Source organism: Pollicipes pollicipes, unplaced genomic scaffold (genome assembly GCF_011947565.3).
Source record: "Pollicipes pollicipes isolate AB1234 unplaced genomic scaffold, Ppol_2.1 Scaffold_3216;HRSCAF=3773_pilon_pilon_pilon, whole genome shotgun sequence".
Classification (NCBI taxonomy): domain Eukaryota; kingdom Metazoa; phylum Arthropoda; class Thecostraca; order Pollicipedomorpha; family Pollicipedidae; genus Pollicipes; species Pollicipes pollicipes.
In genome coordinates this window covers 1,865,592-1,878,741 of record NW_023596251.1, presented here as the reverse complement: position 1 = coordinate 1,878,741, position 13,150 = coordinate 1,865,592, and the positions used below count along the sequence as shown (strand labels likewise).

At 63.4% G+C, this 13,150-nt stretch overlaps 1 protein-coding gene across 1 annotated transcript; it reads left to right on the top strand.

Moving 5' to 3' along the window:
• Positions 1-5,543: 5,543 nt before the first annotated feature.
• On the top strand, positions 5,544-12,815 carry LOC119091007 (protein winged eye). The gene is made up of 9 exons (XM_037213728.1): positions 5,544-5,558; positions 6,046-6,303; positions 6,516-6,552; positions 7,171-7,361; positions 7,835-8,051; positions 8,927-9,777; positions 10,120-10,272; positions 10,658-10,825; positions 11,319-12,815. Exons 1-9 carry the CDS (start codon positions 5,544-5,546, stop codon positions 11,508-11,510), a joined length of 2,082 nt encoding a protein of 693 aa, XP_037069623.1. The 3' UTR covers positions 11,511-12,815.
• Positions 12,816-13,150: the final 335 nt, after the last annotated feature.

The following is a 13,150-nucleotide window of genomic DNA, read 5'->3' as shown; positions in this document are numbered from 1 at the left end:
TTGGCGCTTCCGTCCACCGTCGGTTCGGGAGGGGAGGGGGGGGGGGGGTGTAGTCCGGCGTCGTTCGCGTGTCACGCACCGGGCGTGACGTCACATCGCCGGACGCCGGGTCGAACGTCGCCACGGCGCCTGAGGGCTCGACGCGGCCGGGTCAGGCCTCCGGCATCGATTGTGAGCGACGGCCCGAGCCAAGGTCACCGCCAAGGTCACACACGCGCGTGCACGCGCCGCCGTCTCGGGCTCCCGGCTTTGCGTTCGAAGAGCGGCCCGGCCGGAGTAGGGTGTGTCGAGCGCCACGAGCTCGGGGGGCAGGGCTTCGGCGCCAGATGTGTCCGATTCCGTGGACGGCACGCGTTCGGCTGGCGCCGGTTGGGCTGGCGCCGGCCGGTTGGGCTGGCGCCGGTTGGGCTGGCGCCGGTTGGCTGGCGCCGGCCGGTTGGGCTGGCGCCGGTTGGGCTGGCGCCGGCTGGGCTGGCGCCAGTTCGCCTGGCGCCGATTCGGTTGGTGCCGATGAGGGAAGGAGTGTTCGTACGATTTCAAGTAATTTAATTATCTCGTGTTGCATCACAAGTCCCCAAGTGTGACAGGTTGTTTGAGCAGTCCCTGGCCCGTGCCTTGATGTTGTAAATGTCAGCTGGGTGTGTTCTCACTTCACTGTATAACGCTGTTTACTGGCTACAAACATGTCGTTTGGCGTTGTTGAGGATGGGCCAACTGAATTAAACGAACTGTGGCGGTTGGAGAAACGTGCTTTGTTGCCCCGGCTTTGTAACGGGTCCGCGGGGTCTGTCTGCTCATCATGCCTCCATATCACCATGTCGCCATGCTGCCATGTCACCATACCACCATATTTCCATTCCGCCATGCCACCTCGTCACCTTGTCGTCGTGTCGCCATGCCAACGTGGCGCCAGTTACCATGGCACCAGTCACCATGCTGCCATATCACCATGTGCGCCATGTGGCCATGTGGCCATGTCACGACGGCCTGTCAGCGGCCCAGCGGCGGGCCGTCGGAGCGCCGCCGACCCGGCTCTGTGCGGCGTGCGTCACTGACGGCGTGTTCGGTTCGCAGCGACGCCGCTGTTCACCGGCTACCCGCAGAGCTACCAGCTGCACAGCGACCCCACCACCGGCCACTGGATGCTGGTGCCTCGCACTGTTGGTGAGTGGCCTCTTGACCCGACCCAGCTGGCCCGCGCCCGGTACGGGAAAAAAGCCTTCCTGCCAGACCTCACCGAACAAGTAACCGTGGTGACCTGACCCCGTGCAGGTATGGCCCTGCCAGGCCTGAGGTGAGGCCATTCTGATCTGACTGCGCGCTGACCTGACCCTGTGCTGACCTGACGTGACCTGTGCCGGTCTCACATGATGCGTAATCCCTGACCAGACACATGCTGATATCGTGTCACCCGTGCCGCCCTGACCACGCACCACCACTACATTTGAGCTGGCCGGCTGTGTCCGTGCTGTCTTGACCTGACCTGCCCTGACCTGTACTGACCTGACGTGTTGCAGCAGAGCCGGCGCCGCGGCCGGCCGTGCTGTGGTCTCCGTATCAGTGTATGCCGCCACTACAGTCCCAGCAGCTGACGGTCCTGCCATCCCAGCCGCCGCAGCTATACATCCAGCAGTCGCCCACGGAGCAGGCGCCGCTGCTGACATCTACCGGCAACCATGTAAGTGGAGTTGTTGGCATCTCCGCCAGATGGGTGGAGTTCTGGCCTTGCCTCGATGCATTACGTGCGTCTCGACCCGTGCTCACTGTTTTGTTACGCTTCCGATGGCCAGCAACCGACCTGCGCATCCCCATAACTCACAGCGCAGTGCTGTCAGGATGACGTGTTTTGGCTTCTCTGTAGTGTTCGCCAGCTAAACACGGTAAGGTCAGGCCCATATAAGCAATCAAGCGGCACCTGAAAGGCAAGATGCGTGTTTATTGGTATAAGTTTGACGCTTGTCGTGTTGCTGTTTCTTTTATTCTTAGCTGACGTGTTTTACGTCCCACCTAATTTCCACCCGCCTCACATTTGTTCATCGCACTTAATATCCCTCTCTACTCGCATGTCCCGTGCCTGACGGGCGCCTTCTCTCCGCGCTGCAGAGCCTGAAGAAGGAGGACCCAACGAGCCGCCTGAAGCCCATCAGCCGGCGCCGGCCCACGTGCCGGCGTCGCCGAGCAGTGCGCCGCCCCTGCCCGTCCAGTACATAATCCCGGCGGCGCCGCTCCAGGTCAGAGGCTGCGTGACCCACACCCCCAGCCGGGCCGGCGCTCGTGTGACAACGGGGCCGTGACGTGGCTAGTGCCCGCTGGCGGCGGTTATGCCGCAGGTGCGCGTCTCGGGGAGGGGAGCTCCGCTGACAGTTTGCGAGTGCAATGAGTTCGCCGCGCCGCCTCACGTGGGCCAGCGGTGAAGGCCAGTTTTTGTCGTCCAGTCGCCAGTGACGTGATCGCCTCTGACGTCGCCTGCGCCTCGCCGTCCCCAGTCGGTGTACTACACGCACGCCGAGCCGCCCGCTCCCTTCATCCTGCAGCCGGCGCCGGCGCCGCCGCAGCCGTCACCGCATGCAGCTGGCGCCGAGCCTACACGGCCGCCGTGCCGTCCGCAGCCCGGCGTGCACACCATGGCCACCGTCGGACAGCTGCCGGTAGGTGGCTGGTAGCAAGGTGGTATAGGGTGCGCTGGTGGTGCAGTGCAGGTTTTGCTGGTGGTGCTAATTGCAATGCAAGGAATGGTAACACTGCAGTGTAACTAACTGGCATGTAGCCACGCTGGTGTTGCGAACATTACAGCGATTGCTGCGATCTGTACGTACACGGTGTCTGCATACACACTAGACATGTGTTCATACTGCGTCAATAGAGCACCTACAGGGTCAGCTCCATCTTGCCAGTAGAATAGTACCGAAATCCGGCGGGGGGGGGAGGGTCGCATGGACCGCCCCTCCCCATCAGGACGGGGGTGAAAAGAGTAAAGTGAGATGTCACCGGCAAGTGAGGGTAAAGTGAGACGAGAGTAAAAGTTTTCAAACAGGCCAGAGAATATCCCATGTAACATGACTATGCGTCACCACGGACGCCACCAAAATAGACACTTCCACCATGCCGCTGGAGCTCCGCGTGCTTGTCCTGCACTCGCTTCGTCCGATTAGCTGCTTCCTGTCGCGGCGTCCGTGCGCTGTTGTCTGTAGTCTGAGGCTGAGCGTGTCGGCTGTGGCGCAGATCCTTACCGCACGTGCCGCTGGTGCGCCGGAGCCGCCGCCGGCGCCGCCGCCTGCCGAGATTGGCGGCCGCCGCCGAGCCGTGTCCCGCCCGCCAGGGAGGTCAGCACCAGGTCACAGGTCAGCACCAGGTCATAGTCCAGGTCAGCGCGCCCGGCTGTCGGTCGAGGCCGCCGGAGCCGGCGAACAGGCCCGAAGAGTGCATTGGCTTATTTATGTCCAGGCATATCATTACTGAAACAGTCGAACAGCCCGCTTATGCGTGCCAAGGCATCGGCGCTATGGCAATATAGTAATGTCATTTCGAACTATATGAGTTTGTTGGAGGCTGGCATGCTTCTTTTGATTCAGTAAGCGCTAAATATTAATGCGTCCTTTTGTCCTTCTGTTCATAGGGCACCTCCCCAGTAAAACCACGATGACGGGTGCTACACGCCTCGTGGAGGTGCAGAGGACGAACCAGTCTTCGCCTTCTCAAACCGTCGCCCCACGGACCAGTCGGCATCAGACGTCGACCAATCAGCGTCGCACATTCATGCCATCACACCCGAGGTCTGCCAATCATCACCGGACGCCGAGCAATCATCTCCAGACGAGACCCAACCGGCGCCGGATGCCGACCAATCAGCGGAGCCGGGGGCGGAGCCTGTGTCGGCCAGCTCGCCGGAGCCGGCAGTGCCATCGCGGCCGCCGAGCGAGGCGGAGCTCTCTCCGCTGGCAGGCTCTGACAGCGACTCGTGCGGCTCGCCGGCGCTCGTCATCAACGAGGGCAGTCCGGAGCCGACGGGCCAGAGCCAGAGCCAGAGCCAGACCCAGAGTCCATCCGAGCTTTTGCAGCTGCTGGCCGTCTGCGCGGCGGAGCTGCCGCCTCTGCCGCCGCCGCCTCCTGCCCGTCCCCCTCCCCCGCTGCCGCTGCAGTCGTCCGCTGCTAGCGGTCTGCACCTGCTGTGCGAGGGCGTCGTGGTGCACGAGCGGCTGGCGGCCGGCGGCTGGTCGGCGCTGCTGGCCGCTGCTGAGCTGCTGGCGCCGTCGCCGCCGCCACCGCCGCCACCGCCCAGCCAGGCGCTGGCCGCCCTTTGCGCCGTGGCGGACGCCGAGCTGGCGCGCGCCGGCCAGCGTCGCTTCTACGTGCCTCCCCGCTGGCAGATGGCGGCGCGGCCGGCGGTGGACCCTGCCGGCCGGCGCGAGTACCTCTCGCGGGAGAGCGGCGAGCGCGCTCGACACTGGCTGAGGCGGCGCGCCGCCGGCCCGGCCACAACCGCCGACGATATGCAGGTACGGGACGGTGGTGCCGCCCCGTCTCCTGTGTCGAACCCACCACACCAGGCTGTGGTTGTCCCGAATTTATGTTAGTCGTTAGCAAAAGAGGCGTGATAAGCGTTGCTTCTGAAGCGTGGTATGATGGACTTTTGCTGACTGCTGGTTGTGGGTATTGTTCGTGCAAGTTTGAATGAATGTGTATCTGCAGTTTGGTCGGCGCCAGTTGCCCCCGTGACGGGCCTCACGAGTGACAGATCCGCCGGTGCGGTGTCCGCCTCGGACAGAGCACCACCGAGTGCCCGTCCGCCAGTGGGGCGTGCCGCCGTTCCCGCCGGGCGAGGCGCCGTTTTGCGCTCCCCTGCGGGCGGTCCGGTGACGCCGCCCCTCTCCGCCAGGTGCAGTTCACCATCGAGCCGTTTTGGGAGGACTCGCCACGTATCCGGCAGATTCGCACCCAGCTGGCCGACATCCAGCGGCTGTACAAGGCGGCGCTGAAGCGGCAGCGACTCTCGCCGCGCAAGAGCGCCGACTCGCCGAGCAAGCGGCGCGCGGCCGGCCGCGGCGCGCGCCGCTCGCTGGCCGGCCGGCGCCGCTCCGACTCGGCGCGCACGCCGCCGCGCGCCGCCTCGCCGGCCGCAGGGCCGCCCAGCGCGTCCGTGCCTACCGCCGCCGCCGCCACCGCCGCTGCCGCCGCTGCTGCCGCCGCCAACCGCCACCCGCCAACGCCCGCCGCCGCCGCCGCCAACGCGGCCGCCACCGCCGCCGCCGCCAACGCGGCCGCCACCGCCGCGACCCCTGTGACGGCTCCCGCTACTGCTTCCACCGCCGCCGCCGCCGCCGCCGCCGCCGGAGCCGCCGCCCGCCGCCGCCGGAGCCGCTGCCGCCGTGTCGGCCGGCGGTGTCGGACACGGAGAGCGAGGACGGCGGCCGCCTTTTCGTCTGGGAGGACACGGCGTGCGCCGACACCGTCAGCTACTCGTTCTCCAGCCGACAGCACGATAAATACACCAACGGCATTCGGGTGCGTACGGCCCGGCCGGCGGCGGCGGGGACTTGGGAACGATGGGCCAGCTCGGTGTTTGGTTGGTTGGTGCAGGGGTGACAGGGCTTCGCCCGAGGTGTATTTCGGCAGCGAATCATGCCGCTGGGGTGAGAAGGTGTGCTCTCTGCTCTACGCGGCCAGTTGTAATCAGAATATTAGTTCTTCGGCGATCTCCAGTGCACTAGGCCTCGAGGCGGGATACGCGGATACGGGTCCCCCACGCGGCATGGCTTACTTGGCGCACTCAGCTCAACAGTGGATGTGATAGGCCACGATAAGAAATTACTCCCATTGATGTCTGTTTGTTGGTAAACTCTGTTTCCATGCTTTCAGAATCTAACCATTGATTGTTTTTCAGCTACCAGTGTGCTCTGTGCACTTACCGTTCACTTGATGGCTGTTGTAGTATGGAGTGCTGAGCTTCCCTGTTGCTCCGCTGGGCACAACCGGTGCGCTCTACACACCGGCCCACGTGGTGGGTGTGCCGTGAATCCCTCTGACGACGCCTGCTGCTGTCGGCAGGCGCTGGCTGAGTGCAAGAAGCGCAAGGTGCCTCAGACGGCCGACCCGGACACAGCCGCCTCTGATCCGGAGCTCGTGTCCAGCCGCAAGAAGCGCAAGCTGTGCCCGCCCAAGAAGCACTCCTTCTCGCCCGACGACACCGAGACCATCGTGGCCAAGAAGAAGTGTTTCCCACTGCTCAAGCCCAAGCTGAAGCCCAAGCTGAAGGCGGAGGTGATCCTCAAGGACCGGCTGAGCGACAGTGAGGAGCTGACGCCGGCGCCGCCTCCGCCGGCGCCAGCGGCGCCTCCGGCCGTCATCCGGCGGCGCTCCGCCAGCCGGGAGGCGCCGGCGCCTCCGCAGCGGCGCAGCAGCAGCGCTGACGCCGCCGGCGCCGCCGAAAAGACGGCGGAGCCGGCGGACCCGGCCGCCGGCGACCCGGCGGCGCCGGGCGGCGTCGGCAGCCACGTCGAGCGCCGCCCAGCCGGAAGCCGGCCGCCGCCCCCACTAACGGCGAGGCACAGACCGGTAGGTCACAGGCCGGGCAGGTCAGACTCGAGCTCTTAGGCAGTGGGAGGCGACCTGTGAGGCCCGTCTACCTGCTGCATTGACACTTATTTGCCAGTTAAGGCTGGCTGATTGCATGCGGCTTTTGGCTGACTTCGTGGCTGACTATGTGACCTTGATTGTGACCTGATGTCCCAACTTGAGGACCGATGTGCGGTTGGACGTTTCCGGTTTGGTCTTCACCGGCATCGGTGGTCGTGGTTGCCGATGGCATTCGAGGCGTGCAGTCACACTCACGGTCCGTCTGAAGCCCTACTGATGGTGGTCGCCTGCTACGGTAGTTCCCGGGGAGGTACAGTGTCCCGCGCCCCGCAGCGCCCCTACAGCTGCCGTACCAGGTCAGGCCAGGTCATGGGACGACTGACCCAATCACTCGGCAACTGGTGCCCGAACTCTTGTGAAGGCGCCGGCTCTTCTCGAGAGGCCCACCGACGTCACACCGACGTCATGACGCGTGACGACGTCACAGCTCGTGACGTGTGCGGTCCCAGTGGCCGTGCCGGCCTCGGAGGTGACGCTGCGGCGTGCGCCGCCGCCGCCGCTGTCGGTGTCGCTGACGGTGCTCGTGTCTCTGCTCAGCTCGCCTGGAGCCGGCGCTGACCGCCGCCGACCTGGCCGAGGAAGCCCGCCTGCTGGTGCTGATCGACGGCCTCTTCTACCGGAGCCAAGTGCGGCCCATCCAGCCGCCGGACCTGTACGGCGTCACGGTGGAGGGCGAGCGCTGCCACCGGCCCACCATCTACACCCAGGAGGACCTGCTCAACCAGGCGGTACGGCGGCCACAGCGACGGCCCAGCTGTGACGCCCGGGCGGCGCCGCAGAACGAGGGGGCCGACAGCATACTTTTGCTGGCAGCGAAATGGTCATTAGATTACCTGTTGGCGCAAAATGATCACAACGGGACGTTTCGAAGTTAGCTGTACATGAGCAGTACCAAAACCCAGGTGGTTGTTTTAGCGTGCACCTTTTCCATGGTGCGGTCGTATGCCACATGGCTGCCGCTGCTACAGTGCCTCCTTGTCTGTAGGGCTCCCGGGCTCAGCAAAAGCTGTTGCCTGTCAGACGTCAGCCGCCATTATTGGCGGACTGATAACGCAGACCACGGATTATGGTCTTCGAAGCCCGATGTGTTTCCAAGTCACCACTCAGCAAACCAGCTGCCTTCCGCCCCTCCGCCGCCCTCCCAGACGTGCCCCCCCCCCCCTCCCCCCCCCCCTGCTGACCGGGCGGCCGGGGTCGGCAGGTGCGCGAGGTGCGGCCCGTCTCGTTCTCGTCGCTGCGGCCGGGCACGCGCGTGCTGGCCAACTGGTCGCCGAAGCTGCGTGGCCTGTTCCCGGGAACGGTGACGGAGGGCGCCTCGCCAGAGCCGGGCATGATGTACGTCGAGTTCGACGACGGCGACAGCGGCTACATGAGGCTGGAGGGCATCCGTATGCTGCCGAAGGACTACCCGCCTGTCGGTCAGTTCGTGAGCGCATGTGCTGGGTGGGTGGACGGGTCCAGTGCCAGTTGTGGTTGTAGGTGTCATTGGGGCTTTACAACGCACTCAGCCTGCTGAGGCTTTATGGCGTCGCCTGCCTCTCACCCTGGCAGGAAGGGCGGACACCGCGGAGAATCAAACCCCGTACCTCTGGTTTCCCAGACGCGCAGTGGTTAACGCAGACGCCCTAGCCACTACACTACCGGCACCCACGGCATTTGTGGTTATGTTGTTCCCAAGGAGGAGTGTAAAAATATAACTGAAGTCCATTCTCAGAAATAAGCTGGTTTGGGATAGGAACCCAGTCCCCGCGGCTCCGTTGCCCCTGGGACCTCAGGCTTGTAACTACCGCTTGTTGGCTTAGTGGGGGATCGGCTAGTTGGTTGGTTGGTTGGTTGGGCAGTTGGTTGGCTGATTGGCTGGTTTTTGCTTGGTTTGTTGCTGTTTTGTTGAAATATTGGCGTTTCCATGCATGCGGATAAGTCCAGTGTCGAAATAAATACTGTGCTATCACTGCATAACAGTGAAAACGGCGCATTGATAATGTAGCTATACTTGCTGTTAAAGCATAGCTGCGACACCGAACACACGCAGGCTGAGGGAGAGTTTCCTACACCGGCTTTGGGTGCTGACCAGTATGCTGCCCTTTGTCCATATCTCATTGATACAGCGTGTGAGCCACGGTCGGACAGGAGGGGGGGGGGGGGCACTAAACGCCGTGTTCCGCACGTGACCTCCCCCCACGGGGCAGGGGCAGGTTGGAGCAGGTCATTGATGTACGCGCCTGTGTCGGGAGCGGCGCGTGTGTGCCAGCGGGCCGGCCGTCTGACGCGGCGACCCCCCCCCCCCCCTCAGAGCACGACCAGGACCCGCTGGACACGCTGAGCAGGCGTCGGCGGCGAGCATCGTCGGGCACGTCGGCCACCTCCAGTCAGCGGGCTGCCAGCCGGCTGAGCGTCAGTGACGAACGCTGGGAGCCGCCGCCGCCGCTGGCCGGCGCCGAGCTGGCCAGGCCGCGCCACATGGACTCGTCCAAGCCGCCCCGAACGGACGAGTCCACGCCCGCCAGGGGGGAGGACGCCGACGCCGTCTGGCGGGACGAGTCCAAGAAGCGGGCGAAAGCGGAGTGCGAAGTGGAGAAGAAAGACGAGCCGCTGCACAGACGCAGGGAGGAGTCGGAGCAGAAGGGTGGGACGAAACAAAAACGAGCCGACAGTTCGAAAAAGCGACGACTTGAGGAGCATGGGCAAAAGCGAAAAGAAGCGCCTAAGCAGAAGAAGACGGCGCAGGCGAAGCAGGCAAGGACGGAACCCACCAAGTCGCAGAAGAAAGAGCAATCCAAACAAACTGCGCGCTCCAAAACAAGCCAGCACCCGGCGGAGAATGGCAAGTCAGAAGGGCTCAATACGAGTGCAACCAAACCGGCAAAGCAGCGCAAGCAAAAGCGAAGCAAAGAACCTCCGGAGCCCGCCTCCAATGGCGTGGGACACGAGCGCGAGGTCGGGTCAGACGCCCGTGGGGAGCGGCGAGCGGAGAAGAAGAAGTCGGCCAAGCGGCGCCTCTCGGCCGGAGAGAGCTACGTGGTGGAGCAGGAGTCGGAGCTGAAGATCCGTATCAAGTCACCGAGTCCCGGGCGACGCCAGAGCGAGGATGCGCAGCTCAAGCGACAGCCGGCCGCCGACGCCAAGAAAAGGAAAAAGTCCGAGGTAAGACGACCGGTGGCCCGCGGCGGCGCAGAGCAGGCTGGTGAAGGCAGTGGGCTCTGCAGAGCATTCTGCCTAGCTTCTTTGCGTCATTGTTGGGCCGTTGGTAGTCCGAGCTGTTATCTTTCTTGTTCGTGTGCTAAGCGTTAAAGCTATCTTATTTTGAAACAGGGCTGCGTTGGGATGCATGCTCCTGCTTTGGTCAGTCATCGCCACTCCACCCTCCGAAATTGAAAAAACAGCCGGCGAAGAGGCTTGAACCCGCGATCTTCCGATGACGCCCGAGCTACCGCCCACTGACGGCGGGGCAGAGCCGGCGGCTGGCTGACAGTGACCTACCCGTAGGGGCGTCAGCGGCACCCGTCCGGCATGGCAGCCTTCCTGCCCGAGCGTCAGCTCTGGCACTGGTCCGGCAAGGGCGTGAAGCGGCCGGCCAGCAAGGGCAAGGCTAAGCGCGAGGTGTACAAGGGCATCGCCCGAGGCCCGGAGGAGATCAGCGTAAGTTTGGCGAGCGCGGTCGGACCTCGGACATCGACTGCTCCGCTGGTGTTCTGTATTGTTTTAGATAGCTGGTGCCTGTTGCATCAAGTGAAACACGCATGTCACGTGCCCGGGGTAACGTGAAGTCCCAGTCATTCACAGTCTTGTACATATAAGTATTTGGTACAGATGGGAATTATTTTGGCTGATTTTCTGACTGACTGAATTATGGACGCGTTACCTACGTCTGCTGTGAACTTTTGCTCGCAAGCGTCGACCAGGTCTGTCTCCAGCCGTCGTCAGATGCCGCCTGGTCCTGAGAGCGTTTTGCGGTGGACGATGTGCCTTTGGTGGCCGCCAGACGAAAGCCGCACGATACATAAGTTTACGGTCTGGCCAACAGGTGGGCGACTGTGCCGTGTTCCTGTCGGCCGGCCTGCCGGACCGGCCGTACGTGGGCCGCATCCACGCGCTCTGGGAGGCCACCTCTGGCCAGATGCTGGTCCAGGTCGCCTGGTTCTACCACCCGGAGGAGACGTGCGGTCTGGACCGGCCTCTCAACGAGCCCAAGGTAGCGGAGGAGGAGGGAAGGAGGGGAGGAGGGGAGGTGCTCTGGCGTCACCCTTTGTGGGGCTGCGCGCGGATGCGAGCAATGAGAAGGTGAACGGGACTCGCTTAATCCTCTTCACTGGTCAGTGACTGTGTGCGTGCTTGTGTAGAAACTGCCACTGTCAGTGCTCAGTCTGGGAGCAGCACTGACCTAAGACCGCGGATGTGGGCAGTGGTTCGTGCGGGCCCCGCGCGGCTCTGCTTCCCTCTCAGCCCCATCCAGTGCCACAAATTCCATTAAAAGATTGGCCAGTACCGCGGCTTGAGCCCCGTACATCTGATGTGTCGCCTACTGCGGCCGTGGAAACACACGAGGCCCTGGTTCGTGACGTGACGTGACGATGACGCCTGTCACGCCCCGCTTTCCGCCGGCCACCGGTTGCCGACCGCCGCACGGCCCTCGCTCTCCCGCCGCCATCGCGATCGCCCCTGACGGCGCGCCCCCCTCTGCGCAGGGCGGCCTCTTCGAATCGCCGCACATGGACGAGAACGACGTACAGACAATCAGCCACCGGTGCCGGGTGGTGAGCCTGGCCGATTACCGACGGCTGGCGCACGCCGCCGCCGACAACGAGACGTTCTACCAGGCCGGCTTCTACGAGCCACGCAGCCAGAAGCTGACGTTCGAGCCGCAGGTGGTGGACTGAGCGGCGCTGGCGCCCGCGCGCGCCGCCGACACGTGCCTGCTCAGCGCTCGCCGCACGCGCCAGAATCGTATTTTTGTGACGCGTGACGCAGCGCCGTAGTATTTTTGCGACGCGAGTCGGAGTGCCGTAGTATTTTTGTGACGCTGCCGCGGCCGCAGGCGGCGGCCGGCCGGCTGCGGGCGGACGTAGCCGAAGACAAATATCAGGTGGTGTTTCAGGTGCCGGGCCTCCGCGGGGGCAGCTCGGCTCGGCTATTTTGTTAACCCGAGTCGGTATTTTGAGCGACTGACGCGCCGCCTTGTGGGCGTTTGTCGCGCGCGGTTTGTGGCGCCCGCCGCGCCAGGCCGCCGCGTTCGGAGGAGAGAGCGAGAGAGCGAGAGAGCGATGTGGGCCCGGCTCGGAGGCCTGCGCCGCGCCGGCTCTGTGTGTGACCCCACCCCTCTAGTCACGTGACAGGTCGCCGAGGTGCGCGATGCACGACGTTGCAGGAGACGATGCATTTACTGTGGTGGTGTCGGTGGCGGCGTGGCTGGCGCGTGGCGAGCGCGGGCGACGGCACGAGCGTGGGATGTTTTCGGGTGTCGCCAGAGGCGTCAGCTAGCGGGAGCGGTCTCAGACTAAAGCCAGGCATGTGCCAGCGGCCCAGGAGCGGTGCCCGGCGCCGATGGAGAGCGTTGGAGAAGGATCTTTGAGGGTAAGAAGGCTGTGCGGAGGAAAGTGTTATTTTTCCCCTTTTTCTAAGATCGTGTCTGAACCACTGACCGACGACGTGCTGCGGTCTTTGCATCATGCTTGTAATTAACTGGTGAATATTGACGCGGAACTCTTCAGTTCGGAATTCTCTGCTATTGTCTTTACTTGTTTCGTTTGACGGAATTTTGCTTGTCATTTGGAACCAGTGGTGCGGGGAGGACCGGGCGGAAGGGGTTGGTGAAATGGGTCCGGAGCAGTGGCTCATATGCGGGCCGCGTGTAAGTACCTGACTAGTCCGTCTCCCACGGGACGGGCTTCTGTGCACGTGTGTTTGTGCACTGCCACGTTATTGATGGTGGCTCGTTCTCAAATGGCCGAGTGACGTCATCAAAAGCAGCTCCCACTGCAGTGCCTGGGAAGGAGCCGATGCTGGCGACGTGGCAGAGTCTGCCGTTGGCCGTGCTCGATTTGCTCGCTCGTTTTATAGACATCGTCCAGCCCATATCCCGGCCTTCATTTCAGAGTTGACCCTGTACATATGTGCGCTTTTGTTATTGTGACTATATGCTACACGCTATGCCTAGATTTGTAATAAATTTATCTCTGAACGTCTTTCGCAGTGGATTGATGGCTGGAGTGATCCGCGTGACCAGCTAGAGTCGCATCACTCGTGGGTGTCACGAACGCCGCCGCGCAGAGCCACTGACCCTACTGAGTTGTATTTTGACGCCACAGCCGAGCTGGTGTCTGCGCAGTTAAAGACACGCTTGACACCACAGCCGAGCTGGTGTCTGCGCAGTTAAAGACACGCTTGACACCACAGCCGAGGTGGTGCCTGCGCAGTTAAAGACACGATTGACACCACAGCCGAGCTGGTGTCTGCGCAGTTAAAGACGCGCTTGACACCACAGCCGAGGTGGTGCCTGCGCAGTTAAAGACGCGCTTGA